The 18,577-nt window shown below is 42.6% G+C and overlaps 1 protein-coding gene across 2 annotated transcripts in view; it reads left to right on the forward strand.

The window, feature by feature from the left end:
* Positions 1-207: 207 nt before the first annotated feature.
* PIK3R1 (phosphoinositide-3-kinase regulatory subunit 1) overlaps positions 208-18,577 on the forward strand; it is an 81,914-nt gene continuing 63,544 nt past the window's right edge. The window contains exons 1-2 of one of the 2 annotated variants that reach the window (XM_004465589.5): positions 208-481; positions 10,001-10,721. In XM_004465589.5, coding sequence (XP_004465646.1) covers positions 10,388-10,721 — 334 coding nt within the window. In that variant the 5' untranslated portion in view covers positions 208-481; positions 10,001-10,387. The remainder of the gene's footprint in view (positions 482-10,000; positions 10,722-18,577) is intronic. The other variant, XM_023590884.2, reaches the window with a different exon arrangement.

Here is an 18,577-nt window from a genome sequence, read left to right on the forward strand (position 1 = left end):
AGGAAGCGCGCACGCAGCCTGGCGGGCCAGGGCACCCCTGCGCCCGGGAGCGGAAAGCGAAGCCCGCCGCAGGAAGGGTCGGCGCGGCCGGATCTCCGCCACCCCCCAGGCCACCCCGCTCCCTAGCCGACGCTGTGAGTGGCAGCGTCGGAGGGCGCGGCGCGGACGGAGAAGGGCGGGGACGCGGGCGCTGGTTGGCGCGGCCTCGGGGGCGGGGAGCGCGGGGCCGGGCCGGAGGCGGGGCCGGCGCCTGGCGCTGGAGCTGCGGGCGCACGCAGGGGAGCCGTGAGCAGCTGAAGCGGAGTTGGAGGGAGCGGTGGCTGCCGCGGAGGCGGTGGGGAAGTGAGTCGGAGACGGCGAGCACGGATCAGGGACGACCTGAGGGTCGGAGCCAGGTGGGAGGCGCGTCAGAGCGGTGCGCGCAGGAGGCCGCAGCTGCAGCCCGGGCCCCGCGGAGGAAGGAAGCCGGCCGGCGGGGGAGGTAGGCAGCAGTGGGTCCGGGTGTGTGTGCTCGGGAGGGGGAGGTGGTGTGTGCGTGCATTGCTGCCGCTCTCTTCCTGTCGCCAGCAGCCGCTTCTCCTTCTGCAGAGCCGAGCCAGGGGGAAGCGGGCCGGCCGCCGACATCCCCCGCTCTCCGGGCAGCTGCAGGCCCCGCGCCCGGCTCCCCTCGCAGCGAGCGCCCTGCGCTCTCGGGGCCACCTCCTGGCTCTCGATTGCCTGGCCTTCCTCCGATCTGGTTCTGCACGCGCCGGCCGCAGATGTCCCCGGAGTCGCAGGCGTGCTCGGGGCTTATCCCCACCCTTCGGTTACCGCACGCTTCCGAGGGTCCCCGCTGTGTCCTCGCTGCAGTTTTCCGGGGTTCTGCTTCGGAGGGCAGTGCCCTGCCGACTGCCTTTGGGTTAACAGAAAGCAGCTATCCTTTCTCCCTCCGCGCTTCAGCTGCTGCCAGGGTGGCTGCCTGGCCGCCTTCCCCGGGCTTTCGGGCGGCGGTGGTCTTCCGAGCTCGCCCCCAGCCCCCGCCCTCCTAAGTTTGTCGCCCTCCTCTTCCGGGGTTGGGGAAGTGCTCCTCGGGGCGGTTAGTTGCTGAGGCCCTAACTTGGCGCCTGGCGCCGACCCGGCCAGGGCAGGTTGTTGAAGGCATATTTAATGGGGTCTCGGAAACGCCCGGAAATCCAGTTTTTTGTAACGCCGTGCAGGACTGGAGAGACCTGCCCAGCAATATGGAGCCGGCCGGGGAGAGCAAGCGAGCCTGCAAGCCCGAGCTAAAATATCTTAGGGAATTGTCTTGAAGCTACAGCTCCAACACTTCATAAGGGCAGAAACTGCCCCGCAGATTACAAGACAAAGAGAACAGAAAAGCCCAGGCCCGGCACCCAATTACAAAAATGTTCTTTGGTATAACCAGAATTCAGGCAGGCAGTGCAAGCGTGTGAGTGGAATGGATGTTGCATGTTGAATGCACAATGTGTGTGAACGGGATTTGGGAAAATTCTTACGGTCCTCTGGGCTGTTAATATCGGAAAGGTCTCACTCCACCGTTAATCCCTGGAGGAGCTGCATTACTGTTAGTGTCTGTGTATGACTTTACTCTTCATTGGGGCATTTTATGATTTTAGAAACGATAGGGTTTTTTTTTTCTCTTTGTCAGTCAGGGCGAAGTATGAACGGATAAAGCAGTTCCGGGTTCTGAATGTATGATAAAATTGTCATTTCAGTGCGATGGGGTTCAACTTTTTCTTGTTAGGCGTAACATTCGCAGCCCTTATTTGACCCAGGCTTCATGTGAAGTTATAATTTAATATTTCATTTGCTTGTGTTCCGTTTTGACAACCTTAAAGATGGCTAAGAATTGTCAGTGTAGGAAGGTTCATTTCTCTTGCAGGCTATTAGACTTCCAGATCTTCAAAGTCTAAATTATTAGGAGTTTAGTGACCTCTGCACAGAAGGCCAAAAAGTCATTCATCATTGAAAAAGAAAAAAAGCCCCACACTAGTGTTAACTTTTTGATAGATTACACAGTTCTTGAAATAAACCGTTTAAAAAGAGCCTGAAATAGTTTTTCTTAGGAAGAAAAGTCCCTAAAACTTTAGGAATCAAGTGTTTTGGTCATTACAGAGAAAATACCCTAAGAGTGGTATTTTTTGTCCCTGGAAGGCTGGTAAGGTGTTTTTAGTTGGGGCATGGCATAGCCGAGCTCTGCAGATAACTGAGAGTTCAAAGTCAAGGCTTAACTGGAAAGGCCAGTGGAGGAACCTCCCTGCCTTGTAGAAGTGGTGAGTAATGTCACAAGTGGCTGGCCTTTTCAGCTTTTATATGGCAGTAGTAAGTAGGTACTTAGAGGGTCATTCTACTTTTTCCATAGAAGTATATACAGTTGTATGACTGAAAGAAAGTTGTATGTATCTAATAGCTCTTCTTAAAGTGTTACATGCATTTGTTTTTAACATCTTGATTTGGGACCTGTTCTTGTCTGTTGCACAATAGAACCCTGTAATGTACACATTGCTATCTGCTTTTTAAAAAATATCACCTTGTCTTTTTAAATCTGTGATGGCTATAAGTCAGTGTAAATAAGCCTTTCATTTTCCTTAGATTAACTATATTGTTTTTTTCTTTGGCTATTTCTTGAGTTTAAGTTTATTTAGCTTAGGAGAATTCCACAAAGTAATGTTGGTTTAGGGAAACAGAAACAGTTAAATTAGTTATAGGTAATACATATTTTGATTATTGACAGGTGTTAGGATATTATTGGGAGGCTATATGTGTGTGGTGGTGTGCATTAGGCTTCTGAAAATGGGGGTAGTACCCAAGCTGATTTTTTTTTAAGGGCTTTGAATCTTAAGGGCAAACCTACTCTATTTATCTAAATTTTGTACTACTAAAAATGTTAGTTGTTTTTTAAATTAAAATTTTCCATGACTGTCATGTAATTTTTAGACTTTTATGTTTGTTCAAATATCCTTTTTTCTCCTTTGGTAACTCAGAGTATTCTAAGAAGGCTTCCACTCTGAAAGACTGTCCACTTACTCATTAAAAGAGGAACAGTTCTTGTCCAGCTTTTGGTGTGTTTGCATTTTGTGATTTGCAAAATGTGTTTTATTGAATAAAGAGATGGTAAATGAGTTTGAAAACACTGATTTTCTGGTGAGGCAGAAAGCTGAGATAATGTTTGGATTTTTGTTTTTAATTGTCACACATTTAAGCCATACACAAATCAGAAGAAAATTGGACGTGTTTAAGTATTAATATATTATATATTTTAGACAGACTCCCTATAGGTCTCCCTCTTTTGGAGGACTGAGGAATTTGCAAGAGGGAAGTAAGTGTCTTAATGGAAAACCCTCTGAAGGCTAGAAGACCGATCAATGAAAGGGGCTATCAATTTAGTTTTTACTTTTAGAAGACATAATAAAATTGATATCAGCTTTTTATCAGAGACTTAGGTTGTAATTCATTTTTAATTATTTATATTTATTGCATATTTCTATGCCTCCTCTTCCTACACCCTAATGTGAGTACTTGCCATGGTGCTGCCAAAGCTCTTATGGATTTACTTGCCTGAAAGAGTGGCTTTGAAAGGCGGATTCATGTACCTTAAGCCAAATGAGCTGAAAACTAGACTGTGTAATTACTCATAAACTTGCCTGTTTGGCTTATGTTAGGATTCTTTAGAAAGGGTATAATGAGTGTAATATAGCTTTTACTAAAAAAAGAGAAAGCCTACTGTAATAAAAGCGTCTTTGGAGATTTTTTTCTTTCAGCATTGTTTTCCTTAAAGTAAATCAGATATGTACCCACAGGCACCTGTAGTCAAAATAGTTCTCAGGTTAATGACCATCCCAGAGGGTATTGTAGTCACAGGAGTCTAGCCAAAGTGTGAGGAGACTCCACCAGTGGCTGTCGTGAGTTCGTAAAGCCCGGTTGCCAGGCCAGCCCTGCCTTGCTCCTCTCTCCTTGCTCCCTGGACACCCAGTGGTCCCGACCTGAGGCTGCAACCCAGGAACTGGGAACTGGGGCTGTAATCCGAAGAGGCATCTGCCTTCAGTCCCTGGAGGACTGCGTGAATGCTGTCATCTTTTGCCTTTGAGGGCAGCCCAGGGAGCAGCCCCCAGACTGGAGAGGAGTACTGCCCCCTGCTCCAACACCCCTTTCCTGTCACCCCTCCCCCCACGTGACCCCTTCTAAGTCTCCTTTGCCCTGACCTCTGCATAGTCACTCTCTACCTCAGGTAGGGAGAGAGCTAGATGGGCAAAGTCCACATGCAGCATTTATTTAGCTAGCTATTTCGAAAAGGAATTAAGGAAACATCAGAGAGTTTTCTTTTGACTAGCTGCAGGATTCATATAGAAGGGTTTGTGGCATTCAGAGGCAGTGCAAAGGAAAGTTCCTGGCAAATGTCTGTTCCAAATCTCTGGACTGTTTAAATGACAGTAAGTGGCATTCAATTCTTACAGTCATAATAACAATAACAACAATAATAATACAGTACTGCAGTTTACTCACTATGGAGCTTCAGGTACATTTTTGAACTTCTCTGTGCTGGTGTTCTCATCTGTACAATGAGGATGAGAATTATACCTTAGGTGGTCTAAGCATGAGCTGAATTGATATATGTAAAGTTCTAAAAACAATGCCTGGCACATAGCAGTATGGTTGTGTTAATTATACAAGCTCCTATTATCGAGCATGGAGCTAAGTGCTTTATATATTTAATCTCATCTGATCCTCTTAATAACCCTATGAGGTGCAGGTTCATTTATTATATCTGTTTCATAGGTGATAAAATTGTGACGCAGAGCGGTTTAGAAAACTCGCCCAAGGTTACCTATCTAGGAAGCTAGGAGGGCAGCTGCCTGAATATGAGCTCAGGCTCATACCAACCTATTCGTCAAGAATTTCCAAAAATACCATTGTTTTTGCCCAGGAAGAGGGACTCGAAATCTATTTCAATCCTCTCTTCTCCTGGCTGCCTCCTCAGGTTTCCTTGATGAGGCAGAAAACCAGAATGCTTGGTCCCATGGTCTCTTCTTCCTGGTGATGGGGTGCCTTCCTGGGGCCCTGAAAGCAGCAGCTGGAGGTGGCAAAGCCTGTCTCCCAGCCTCCCCCGATGTCCACGGAGCACCTGAGAACCCCCTTCCAGCGGGGCCTGAGTCCCTCTTTCTTTTGCCCCTCCTGCAGGCCATCGTTTTAACTGCTTTCTGGAGAGCCTTGTCTACTTGTTTCACCTGGGCTTGTCCAACTGTGTGCGTCCTGGGCGCCCTGCTTCTCCACTGTGCAGACCCCAGTGGAGTGCTGAGCCACGTGCAAGGCTTTCTGTTTGGTTGCTCGGTTTGAAAATGAATTGAGATAGTTTCTGTCTTGAATTTGAGCCACTCCCTTCATTCTCTTGTTACTTTATTTCGAGGTAAAATTGGCATACCATAAAACCCACCCCAGGCCTCACCTAAATCCAGTCTTTGACAAAATCTTCAGACTTTCCACCTTTCAATTTTTGTTATCTTGGTAATAATTAAAGACAACTTGTTAAATTTGCTAGTGTGTTTTAATTTTTGTTCAGGGTGCTAGTCATTATTTCCAGGACACCAGCATTTGAAAGATGGAAAGATTTTAAGTACTGATTTTAAAAAAAAATAAGGCTGGATTGAAGTGAGGAGCCTGCTCTAGACGCCGCTGGCACGTTAGGAGTGGGGGCCTGGGAACCCCCTCCTGCCCTCCCCATCTGGATTGAAGACCCATTTTGTGCTGCCACCCAGGGCCCAGTTGCTAATTTCATCACAGAGTAGAACCACATGATCACTATATATTCTTGAAGTTGATGTCATTTAAAAATATCCTTTTCTACCTCTCCCCCCGAGTTTGCTAAATCCTTGTCCTTTGTAAAAAGGGAATGGAGTAAGTCAACAAAGTCAGAGGGTGTTTCAAAGAATTTTGTTTGTTTCTTTGCCAAAATACCTATAGGTTAGAGGGTTAAACTAAAAACTACATTCAAGCAGTTGTACATTAAGCGGTCATGGATGTCTACTTGTTGAGCATCAGAAACAGTTTTATTTTGAGGAAGAGATTGACAGTTGCTCATTATCTTAGCAGGGAGAGAATATATACTTCCTAGTTAATGGTATTGTAGGCAGTCTTCTTTGAAAGATTTGAATGACTGGAGCAAAATAATTCCCTTTAAGGAAATTTAGAACCATTGCATACATTTATAAGAGTAAGTTCATTTATTTTTTCATAGGATTTCTTTGTAGCCCTTGTTATAGTTACTTATGCATAGGCTTGAATCCTGTATCCTAAAACTGCCTTCATTATTTGAAAACACTGCATTGTAGTGAGGAGCCTAGAATGATTGGGGGGGGGGGGGCGTGCAGAGATGCCTAGAGGGATACAGGTGGCAGAAGCTAAGCTCCTAGAGCAGAAATGGACGGGATTCCAGAAGTGGGCAACCTTCCAGCAGTGGTGTGCCCCATACTCTTTTATTCACTAGTTTATGGGCTTCTCTGGCAAGGGAGCATTTTAATGATGGCTCCGTGGAAGAAAATTTGCTTGGTTGGAGATGCTGGATCTTGAAACCAGTGGAACTGCTACTGAGTTTGAATGGATTCTTTTGTTGCAGGTGTATTTGTGAAGGAGCCATATCAGTGTTCCAAGCAAGTTTGTCAGTAAGGCTGCTCCCAGATAGTAAAAGGCACACATTCAGGATTAATCTGGAAAGTATGGAGCGTGCAGGCAAGAAATCACATCGTTGACCCCGCTGACACCTCAGCTGCCCTTGTGTATAAAAGTAAAACGAGTTTGGGCAGTAGGCTCTGGTGGTGTTCCAGGTGGGGGAGCTCTGAAACCACACTGTCTGGATTTGAATTCTGGTCCCCACTTCAGTTGCTGTTTATCATGGCCAAGATACTAAACTCTGTGCACCTCAGTTTCCTCATATGTAAGATGAGGATATTGACAGCATCTACCGCCTATCGTTATCTTGAGGAGTGAACAGACTAATACACATAACGCTCCCAACAGTTGACGATGATGACCATTGTTAAAATGGGAATGGCATAGAGAAGACACTGTGTGATCTGCAGTTGGGCACTACCAAGCCATCCCCTCCCCACCTAAATGATTTGTCTGCTCTCCCTCCTCTCTCCAACCACTTAATTGCCTCTGAATCATAGCCAACCTGCAACTGTTTAAAATTCCTGCATTGGTCTTCCTGGTCAAAGAAAGGCATCATGTGTCTTACCTAGAATTCTCGAGTGCTAGAAGTCTTTTTTTTTTAATCAGATGAGGGCCCAGAGTGCCATACAGAGTTCTTACAGAGAAAGGATCCCTTGTTCAAATGACAGGGAGGGTGAATTTGCTGAGACGTGTGGATTCCATGCTCCCGTGGAGGGGGGTGGCTAATCTAGGATCTAGACTCTCTAAAGTCAACAGGTAATTGCTCCAGGTTCCTTTTCTTTTTGCGTGGGCAATGGTAAGCAGTTTTCAGATTTGTAAAACCTTGACCTTCACAAATTTCATCTCCACTCAGATACGGATCCTTGTCTTCCTACAGTGTCCCCTGGGGAGAAGGTTCATATGCACAGCGGCTTAGATAAACTGTGAGCAGGGCTCTGGTAGTTGCTGGGGAGCACATGAGGGAGAGAGAGAGCTGCTCAGACTCCCAGTTCTGGTAAGAATCCCACCAAACTGGTCTGCTGGGTGATGACACGGAGAACGTGCTAGGCGGCAGCTGGCCCAAAGACCTTCCCGGCCCTCTGGTTGAAAACTTTTTTTGTCCAAAAAGACATACATTGCCAGGAAAAGCTAACACAAATTTCAAGGCAGATTTGGAGGAATTAAATTATTCTTAGGCACACTGCCTGGTTTCCAGGCATTTAGAGATATGTAAATTTTCACGTTCTTTAGAGCTCTGTGTCTCATTTGTGCAGAGTACATTAGTACTAAAAATGAGATTTGCTAGTTCCACAGTTTTGTGTGAATTTATGCAGTGAATATTTAATTTGCTTCTGGATCAAAAGGAGCCTTCAAACAGATAATGTAGCTTATTTTTCTCATACGCCCTGCTGGTTGTTTTGACTTTTTTTTTTTTCCCTCCGACGACTCAAATGTAAAATAGAATACTATCCCAAATTAATATTCATGCTACACAAAGACTTCCGGTGTTTGTTTTTGCCTCTTTTAATGTGTAACTCCTTTAAGAGTGTTATTGTATTATAGCTAAGAGGCTTGAACCATGTAGAGCTAAATACTCACACTTCTGAATGCCAACATCACAATCTATGATTAGATTTTGCTTCTTAAGATGCCCACCCGAAGAGTGCCTATAATAGCAAACTTCTATGGTGCCCTACTCTTCAAAACCGATAAAAGCTCTCTTTGATGTAGCTACAATGCGTGGCTATTTTATTGCTTTATTGTACCTTCAGGTGCCCTAACTGAAACTTTTAGGTTGCTTTTACTCTTTATAATAAAGATAACCTTGTGAATGTAGTCCCAAGTGTGTACATATGCATGCAGTTCTATCAGCCATCCTCTTTGACTTACGGTTTTTTAAAATTTTATTTATTTATTTTTCACTCCCCCCTTTCCCCCCCTGAAATGGCTCCTGAGTCTGTCTGCTTGTTGTCGCCTCATCTTCTTTTAGGAGACACCAGCAACTTAACCTGGGACCTTCCATGTTGGAGGCAGCCGCTTGAGTCACTTCCACTCCCCTGACTTAAAGTTTTAGTCTTTGCCTAATTCCTCTGCCCCCAGTATGTTCAAAAAAATAAAAGAAAGAAAAAACTTGCGTTGCCCATTTCCGCTCTACTAAGCTGTCTTTATAGAGCACTCAGCAGCAGTGCTCTCTGCTTCCTTAACTCCTTCAAATCTAGCTACTGCCTTCACTAATGTGCTGGAATCTGCTCTAAAAGTCAGCGATGGTGCCACAGTAGACAGAGCCCCAATTCCCCAGTGCCAACTCAATCTCCCTCTAGTGGAAGCCTCTGCAGGATTAATTTTTCCTGTCTGAATGCTCTCATCCCTTGTTTCCAGGTTGCTGCATGGTCTCTGAACCTTGACTTTCCCTTCTTATTTGCATTCACTGAACTTCAATGTTTGGTCCTTGGATCATATTATTTTTTGGACTTTTACTATATTTTTTTGTTAACCCTTCCATCCCTATGGAACTCAGCCGTGCCTTATTTGCAGCCAGTTGCCACACTTCTCATGCACTCCCTCTCCTGAATCACCGCTGGGATTTCCAGCCATCCACCAGTACACTCTTCTGCCATCCTTCCTCCTCTGTGTACCCTTTGGAGGCATCTTGGCCCCTGCCCTCACGGCCTCCTGCCCCAATGACTGCAATTCACCTTTCACCACCCCTTTCCCTCCTATGCACCATGGCTAGATTGAGATTCCTCAGGTGCAGCTGATCCTATTTATTGCTCCCCTTTCAGATCCTTTTAATGGCTCCCTGATACCAAATCACTCACAAGTTCAACCCAGGCAGGCATGAGGTCAGACGGTCCCTGCCTTTCTAATTCAGTTCCTTCTGCTCCCTCTTTGTCTTTAGACAGATTGGACTTCCTATTCTCTAGCTCTTCCCAGAATACAATGTGTGCTTAGTCACAGCTATACCTAAGATCACCTCACACATTGCATTACCTCTCCAGATTCCTGGAGTTAGATTTGTGTGTCTCCCTCATTTGAATCCCAGGCATTCAGTCTCTCTCTTTTACCTAGTTTTGTGGTTCCTTGTGTACCAACAAGTCTTAATCTCTGACACATTGCCCTATTCCTCTGCCCGCCCCAGCCCCACCCATCTGCACATGCACCCTGCCCAGTGTTCTTAGAAGGCAGGGATTGCCTTACTAGTCTTTGTCACGTACACTGTGTCTAGCAATTGCACATTGGCCCCTGTACATCTGCCAAATTGATTAAGTACTTGTTGAATTGGAAGTAGAAACTCAGATTCACACAGATGGCAAAGTGTGATGTTCATTCATAAGTCTTGTTTCTCCTTTGCCAGGTGAAGCTCGCGTGTGGAGTGCAACAGTAAAATCAGACAACAGATGGACAGTGTGACAAGAGCGTCAGAAAGGATTGGGCCTCGCTGTGAGAGTCAGCCTGGAGGCCAAGTGTTGACAAGTCGCTGAAAAGGAAGCCAGTGGGAGGACTGTGGCTCACAGAGGCAGTGGAGGCCTGTCTTCAGACACACCATTGATGGAGGACAGATGGACAGCCGGATGGCCAGTCACCTCTCCTCCTAAAGCTTTGGAGAGTTGTCCTTTGTCCGCTGTTGGACACATATTAGGAGTTTTAATACTCTCTCTGAATTCGTTTACCATAGAAACATAGAGTTAAGACTGCAGCCTTTCACCCGATTCATCTGTTGCATGGTAACAGATTTGCAAACATGAGTGCCGAGGGGTACCAGTACAGAGCGCTGTACGATTATAAAAAGGAGAGAGAAGAAGATATTGACTTGCACTTGGGTGACATTTTGACTGTGAATAAAGGGTCCTTAGTAGCTCTTGGATTCAGTGATGGACAGGAAGCCAGGCCCGAAGAAATTGGCTGGTTGAATGGCTTTAATGAAACCACAGGAGAGCGGGGGGACTTCCCAGGAACTTATGTAGAATATATTGGGAGGAAAAGAATTTCGCCTCCCACGCCAAAGCCCCGACCACCTCGACCCCTTCCTGTTGCACCAGGTTCTTCAAAAACTGAAGCAGACAGTGAGCAACAAGGTCAGTATTACTGATTACTTAATGATTTTTTTGGCTTTGCTTTAAGGAAAATTCTTAGGTTTGGGTTGGATTGTCATGCTCTGGGCAGAAGTAATCTTGGTATCTACCTGAATTTATAAACAGTGAATAAAAGCTTTGGTCAGTCTTTATACAGCTACAAATCTATGTATTTTTGGGGGGGGGGGGGGAGTTGTTATGAAACTATGGAAATGGTATCTGAGTACCTGCTTAGTGCATTTAAACACTATTATTTTAGTTGCTGTTGAATTAAGCATCTGTTGCATTCTTTTTCTTCTAATTGGTATTATGTAGCTAAGTAATCATTTTTGTGGAAGGAGAGGATAAATCAAATATAAGTAAAGTGAACATTGATATGATTTGTATGGAAAAATGTAGAGAGTAATAAAATGACCACAGAAGAAACCATTGTTTTTATAACCCAGTGTCTCCCTCCTGGTTTCTTCTCCAGGAACACTGTGGCTGAAGCTGAAACTCAATCCCATAGTTAGTATACAGGGAGAGGGATTTCTCTTTCTTCACAGGCAGTATTATTTGTAGCATTTGATGCCTATATTATGCTTGACCTTCATCAGAAAAGCAACAACAACAGCAACAAAACACTGAGTATTTTTCTTAAATGGAAAACACCTTTATTGAAAAACGATTTATTGGGTTTATTGGAGATGAGCCATGCTCTAGCCTATTGCACAGCTGTTCATTTAAGCTTTTTCTTCTGTTCAGTTTCATGTTTTGATAAGCCCTGGTCTTAGCTTTGCTGCAATCAGCATTGCCAAATCGTGGTTTCCTCACTAGTAAATCTCAGGCATTTTTCTCTTGTGTAGTCTTTTTTCCTCAGGAATGTTCAGAAGGAAGGGATTGTTTAAAATAGAGTGGATGGAACTACAGTGGTTGCATGTTGAGTAGAACTGACTGAGTGCATGACAATATATTTTTGGAAGAGATTCTGATATTGCTACTACTGTACTATGTCGTCTTTAATGTTGGCTTATTCTAGCACAGATGCTAGATAATGAGAATAAAGAAGCAAAATGTAAGGGTAAGAGCTGCCCTTTAGTATCAAGTAATAGTAGCACTGGAAACTTTTGTAAACGTCAAGGAATTTTCTAAGGATACCTGACGGGAAGTCATATTCTCTCCTCTGCCAGACGTAAAAGGAATATTTGCCTCATAAACATGATTCTGTGCTTTATAAATAATGATGTTCAAATAATATCTTTTACCATAGAGTTCAAAAGCAGAAGTTAATTTTTCTTTGCATGTGATTCAGAAAACCTTGAGACTACACATACTATATATAATTTTGTCAACCATTGAATTTCTTGCATCGTTTCACTTAATCGTTGGAAGATATATGCATCATTAATTTTTTCCATCAAACTACATTTTTGTTTGACTTTTTATTTTCAAGTTAGAAATACAGTCTTAAGTAGGCTAGTTCAGTGGACAAATGATGTAGTTCACTCCAGGACACGAAGGATTACAGAATCATAAAAATATCTGAGTCGAATTAGAGAAGATTATTTAAAGGATGAGTAAAAAGGTATCTTCGTCAAGATTGGTGGCAGAAAGATTTGTGAAAATAACTTCTAAACAAGATTGCCTTTGATAACTGTGAGGTGTAAGTTGATTTGGTTATAGCATACAGAAAAACAAGTCTTTGCCTTTCCTTCTAGGAAAAATTATTTTCTCTTGGTTCTAAACTATTTTGTAGTGTTTTCTTTCTCATGTCATATGGTGAAAATAGAAAGTTTAACAACGTTTTAATACATAGAAAGGCAGGAGTAAAATGAAATTTTTTAGCCAAATTCAAAAAGAGGCCACTGATAATGTGCATCCAAAAGTAGGAAGAGAGGGCCTGAATATAAAGAGAACTTAGGACTGAGAGCTCGAAAAGGCAGTGTTGGGGGGTAACTTGAGGAGTATAATACTGAACATTGGATTTTCTAGAAAGTTTAGTCTTTTGTGCTCATTTAAATGTGAAGTGCTTTTGTAGTGTTTGAATATGTGAAGGCCAGAGAGGATGGTAGTTTTCTCTTTTATGTAACTGAATTCTTTACTCATGTTTTTTCCTTTTTACCTTCCCCACCTCCCACCTGATCTAGCCTGTTCTTCGTGTTTGGCTGTCTTTATTTCATTTAGAAGATTGCCCCTGAGACCTCAGAGCCACGTGTTGACATAATGCTGCATGGACCATTGGCACAAGGCGTCCTACTTGGCGGGGGGAACGGGGACTGAGCAGAGGGGGCTGGTACCAGCGCTGCCCACTGGCGGTTCCCTGAATCCTGACGAGGCTCACTCACCTCTCTGTTTTTAAAAGAAAGCTGCCATTAAACTCTGGCCAAAAGTAGACTCTTTGAGAGATTCCCTTTATACAATAAAACCCAGTTTTTCACTTTGCATGTATATTCCTGGAAATAAACTGTGAAGTTTAACATTTAGGGGAAAAGAGCCCCTTTGAGGAAATTACACCTGCCACCAATACATTTTGCACATAGCTTTTCCGGAAGCCCTGACCTATACACTGAACTGAATTTCTTTATTGGATAATCTGGCGTTCATTGGGCTTTAATTCATTCAGTAAACATTAACTGAACCCCTATTTTTTTGTGCTAGGAGGTGGGGGCTAAAGATCAAATGAAGACTTGAAAGAGACAGCGTGCCCTCCGATGCCTCTCCTCCCTCTCTCTCCCAGGGCCTCTGCCAGTTGCTCTCCCACCTTAGGGCTGTGCTGAGACTGTCGCTTTTACTTGCAAACTCTTCCCCAGACATCCATGTGGCAGACTCTGTCCCCTGCTAAGTCTACGCTCAAATCTTTTCTTTTCATGTTGCAACCTGCCCTACCGCTGTGCAAGGCATTTATTGCCTAGTCTACTATATAGTTACTTCTTAGTGTTTATCATTTCCTGTCGTGTCCCACTGTTAAAATGTAAGCTTCATGAGGGCAGGGGTCTTTGTTGGGGGTCCCACCACCCCATTTTCCCAAGTATTTAAAACAATGTACTCCATAGCAGGTTCTCAGTGAGTGAGTAGCATGCTGTTGAGAAGCTCATCATCGAGCTGTTTCGTGCATGTTCTTCTGGACTTTTGAAACTAGCCATGTGCTTAGTATACTGTGTACAGGCATACAAGGCTATACCGGCCTATCCTGTTTTTGGAAATGAGGCCCTTTGTTATTTGCATCATTTACATGAATCACAGGAATCCTGAACCTCAGCCTTTACCGTTGCCTGAGCTAGCCTTGACGAAATGTCTTTAGAGCTCTTATTTTCTGTCTTCCTGAGTGGGACTGGTCGTTCTGTTTGTGGGTAAGTGTGTTAAGCTAATAGTACCTTCCTTTAGCCACTTAAGCAGAGTGATTAGAGCATATGTCATCATTCAGTGAGTATCCTCAGGGCACAGGTTTTATACTCTCTCTCCCCTCCTATTATTATTTCCTCCCCTTCACATGTTGGGACTAAAATTGCTAATAATGAGTATCATTTTATTTCATTCTCCCGAAACCCAGTAAAGCTCCATTTTACCTTCTTTGGAGAGAACCTCTTCCATGTTTTGTACACATGAAGGGTATGGATGGGTGTATAAAATGGTGGTGCAGAGAAGTGATGCTCTGACTCTTTCAACTTTTATCCATTCAGATACTGGCACTCCATTCCCAACACACAGCCACATTTTATCACGGCTCCATGTTCACTGGAGGTCAACTGGACTTAGGGATGGGAAAGTGAAAATGTATTACTCTTTCATAAGTGAACTGTTTTAACAGGTGCTTTGAGATACTTTCATTAAAGTCATGCTAAAATAATTAGACAGGTGAGAATCTGATCATGTCAATTTTTATAGGAGGTTGAAATTTGCTATGTAGCTTCATAACCTCCATCCACCCCCTGCCCTCACTGCCATCTCCAGCAATGGTTCCCAGTTGGTGTCACATGTAAAACATATAGCACTCATTTAGGGTGGCCTCTTTGAAATTTTGATCAAAATTCCTTCTAAACAGAAGGAGGGGGAAAAGGCTGGGGGGGGGGGGGCTGGAGCTGCAATTTGTATTGGTTTTCTTAGTTTCCCAAGCCATCGTTTTTGTTTTGTGTGTGTGTGTTTTAACATTTTTCACTCTCAGCATTTGAGTGTCCTTCCATGGTGGTTGTCATTCCAGTGCTGTAATAAATCACATAAATTGACTACACAGTATAGAGGTCAGAGAAAATAGTGCCCTGATTCTACATTGCACACCTTTGCTCAACCCTGTGGTCAAAATATACAGCTCTCTCCTTGAGGCAGCAGAAATAGTACCTATGAAAGCAATTCATTTTGCCTCACGAATTCCTTCCTTTGTGAATTCTGCTTTATTTCAGAATATGCCTTCTCCTAACATTTCTACCTTCTCTCTCACTGATGTGAAACTGCTGTGAAGTTGGAGGATTGTCTTGTTAAACCCCCCTGAAGGAGTTTCCTTCAGATGTGGTAAAACATCTTGACATTTTAGCATTGACTGCCCATTTTGCAGTGACCACTCTCTGCTTCTGTGAGAAAGCAGGGACCATAACAGGATATTTGAAGATAAGGGCCTTTGAGACCCATCTCTAGCTTCAACCACCCAGAAAGTTAATCAGTACTAGAGATTTTCACCCAACCATAAAAATTTAAGTGTTTGTCCCTTGTGTTATAGTAGGTAATGAAATATATTTCTAAAAGACATAATCAATGTAATTGATTGGAGAAGGGGTCTGGAAAAATAAGCATGGCAGTTATTTTTTTTTGAAATCAGGTGATTCTAACCACTTCTTTTATAATCACAGAATATATTATTCATGTGTTAAGTTACATTATCTACTACTTTATCATCCCTTACATGAGCACCAGCTTTTATTTTCTTCTTGCTAAGCTCTTAATTTTTACAACATTCTTAGTTAATTTTTAGATTTAATTATTTCCCCAGGAATGTGAAAGAAGAAGATAGTTCACCATAATTAACAATTTGTTTATTCACAATTATGTGAAAAGGTAATTGGCAAGAAGAGAAAGCCTTCTGGCTTTGGCTGCTTTTCAGCAGAAGGGACCCGTCCCTTCCTTGACCTGACCACCTTAGGAACTGACCACCTTAGGAACTGACCACCTTAGGAATTGAGTGGCAGACCTTGGGGATGAAGTGACAGGGGAGCTCCCCTTGGAGCAGAGTCTCCCCAGGAAAGAGAGGAAGTCTTTTCCCACTCCTTCCCCAGCCTATTATTTGAATGGAAGGACTTACTTTTCATTTTCTTGTGGCTGTGGTGACAGTTAAGTTCAGGGCTACAGAGGGAGACATTTGAGGAAAAGCCTTCTTCCAGATTACTGTGACCTGTGTAATTTAAAATCCTGGGCTGCGGTAGGCAAGTTATGTGTTCTTACCTAGGTGAGCTATTTGTTCAGATCCTCTCATTAAGGCTTCTGGCATCAGACCTTTCTTTGTTCCTTTTTCCAAAATGGGTCCATATCTGTACATCCTAAGGAAAGCCCTCACGCCTCTGATTTGGACTGAAACTCTGCACATGGAGTGAGCCTATTTCATTTACTAGAAAGAAGTGACTAAAGCTAATACTGATGTTCTAATAAAATGTTCTTTGTCATAGAAGTAGAACTCTCTAGTCTAAAAGTATTTTGTGTATAGTTTGATTGTGAATAGATAGATAAGTTTGATGTCAATCTTTCCTCATTTCTAAGTGAGTGATCTTTGTCTGAAACAGGAGGCATTCTGATTAATAAGCACTTCTCCAGTAAGTCTGAGTTGGAGAAAATAAACATTTGAAATTCTGAAATTCAACAGCATATGGTGCTTTATTTCTGTGAAGTAGCATCCAAAAGGGGGAGGATTTTTACCTTTGGTAAATAATAATACCAAGTACATGGTGCCATTTGCATATCCATGTTCTACTTAGTAAAAGAAAACAGATGTTAGCAGTACAGCTGGATATGCATGTATGTGTGTATCTGCATTGCTAACTAATTTCCATGAGGAAGGACTAAAATTGATCTGCGGGGGGAAATAACTTGGTGTGCTGGCTAGAAATGAGCAGCATAATTGCATAATGGATTATATCTTAATGTTCTGAGGTCTTGATTGAATTTATAGCATTCAATATCATGGTAGTTCTTGGGCTTTCAATAAAACTAATCCAAATAGAGGAGGACAAAGTGACCTGGAAATGGTATTTGTTTGAATTACTTGGGTATAATTTCCCTAAAATGTCAAATTGTTTAACAAAATATTGTCAGATTACTTTGTAAATGTGTTATTCCTACTTACTAATTTATGTAAAGGAACACAGTATTTTGTTTCTACTATGATAATTCATGAGCTATACATTGTTAAAATGTTCTGATAAAATATAACTTCGCAATTAAAAACAAAACAAACAAGCAGCAGATCTTACTGTTAAATTATGTATGCAGAACATTCTCCCAGTGGCTTTATGCGAACTAAAGTATGACTGTCGCTTTCAGGAATACCTTCTCTGAACTGCTTCTTGCTTGGAGGTGTTTGCAGTGAGTTTGTATTCATCTATTTATCTATTCTCAGTTGGTAGCATGTATTATGCAATGCTTATAGATTATTCTCTCCTGTCACAGTTTGATACATATTGCAGTTCCAACTGTGAATTTATTACATTGTATTGTAGGAGACTGTTTGTAATTTGATGATCAAATCTGGTATCCAAGCTAGTAAAGAATGTAGGCATAAGTGAAATATAAATCTCTTTGATATATTATTTGAGTCAGAAACTCTCTGCTGATTTGCTTCCTGTAAATTTATTAATTCTAATCTCGGTGTGCTTTAATTGCAAAATGAAAAGCTAGGTACTGCTTCTTCTGGGTTTGGCTGTATGTTTTAACCTCATAGTGCCTCTTGATGACTGAAAGTTCCCCATTTTCCATGTAAGAATAGCTGGAAAAATAGAATCCAGAAAGATTTAAGTTTTCATTGGCCATATTTCCCCCAGTAATACAATCTAGAAGGAAGGGAAAGTTGTGAGAAGGCTTATGTACAGAAACAAGGTACGACGGTTTGGAAGATGCCCTCACATGACCTCACTGCAGGATCTGATTGGAGGTTGGTCTGTGAGATTACATGGGATTATTGCTAATGAAAGTGTCCACTTGGTTCCAAGGTTTTGCACATCTGTGGACTGGAGGATTTTAAAATATATTTCAACAGTAGGAGTATTTATCTTTACCTGTATGGTGGGCATGCAGCAATTGCTGATATCTAAATTGGTTAGAGACTCTAAATTTCATACCTTGCACTACATGAGCAAATTAAAAGATATTCATGGAGTTCCCCATTGTACTCCATCTATGCAGCATAACTAGATTTGTTGATATGATACACTCTAGAGTTCCAGGGGATTTGTCTAAAGGGTTTTTCTTTTGTTTGTTTGCTTTTAGTTAATTTCAAGGCAAGAAGAGGGTGATTGCCTTGAAGTTTGTTTATTCAGGCATCTTCAAATTTCTGTGATACAAATATGTACCTGAGAGGTAACAGGCTAGCACAGGCATTAGGCAGGCTGTGTTGTGAAGCCAGCCTTCCAGCTTTCCCCTAAGAAAGAAATCTGATGTGGTACTCTTCAACTCAACACAGAGCTATTGCCACAGTGAGGAAAAGTCAACATTAGTTCCATCATGCTGCTGGTTTTTAGAAAATACAGTTTTCAGAATTACTTAAAGGTATTAGTAATAGCATCTATTGTGAATTTGCATCAAACTGATTTTATTTTTGTCCTTTTTTAAAAAAATATTTTTTAACATTTAAGAATATTGTTTCTTTAGCAGTAAACAGTTCATTTGAAATACTTCCCTGTGTC

Source organism: Dasypus novemcinctus, chromosome 2 (assembly GCF_030445035.2).
Source record: "Dasypus novemcinctus isolate mDasNov1 chromosome 2, mDasNov1.1.hap2, whole genome shotgun sequence".
In the NCBI taxonomy this organism is placed as follows: domain Eukaryota; kingdom Metazoa; phylum Chordata; class Mammalia; order Cingulata; family Dasypodidae; genus Dasypus; species Dasypus novemcinctus.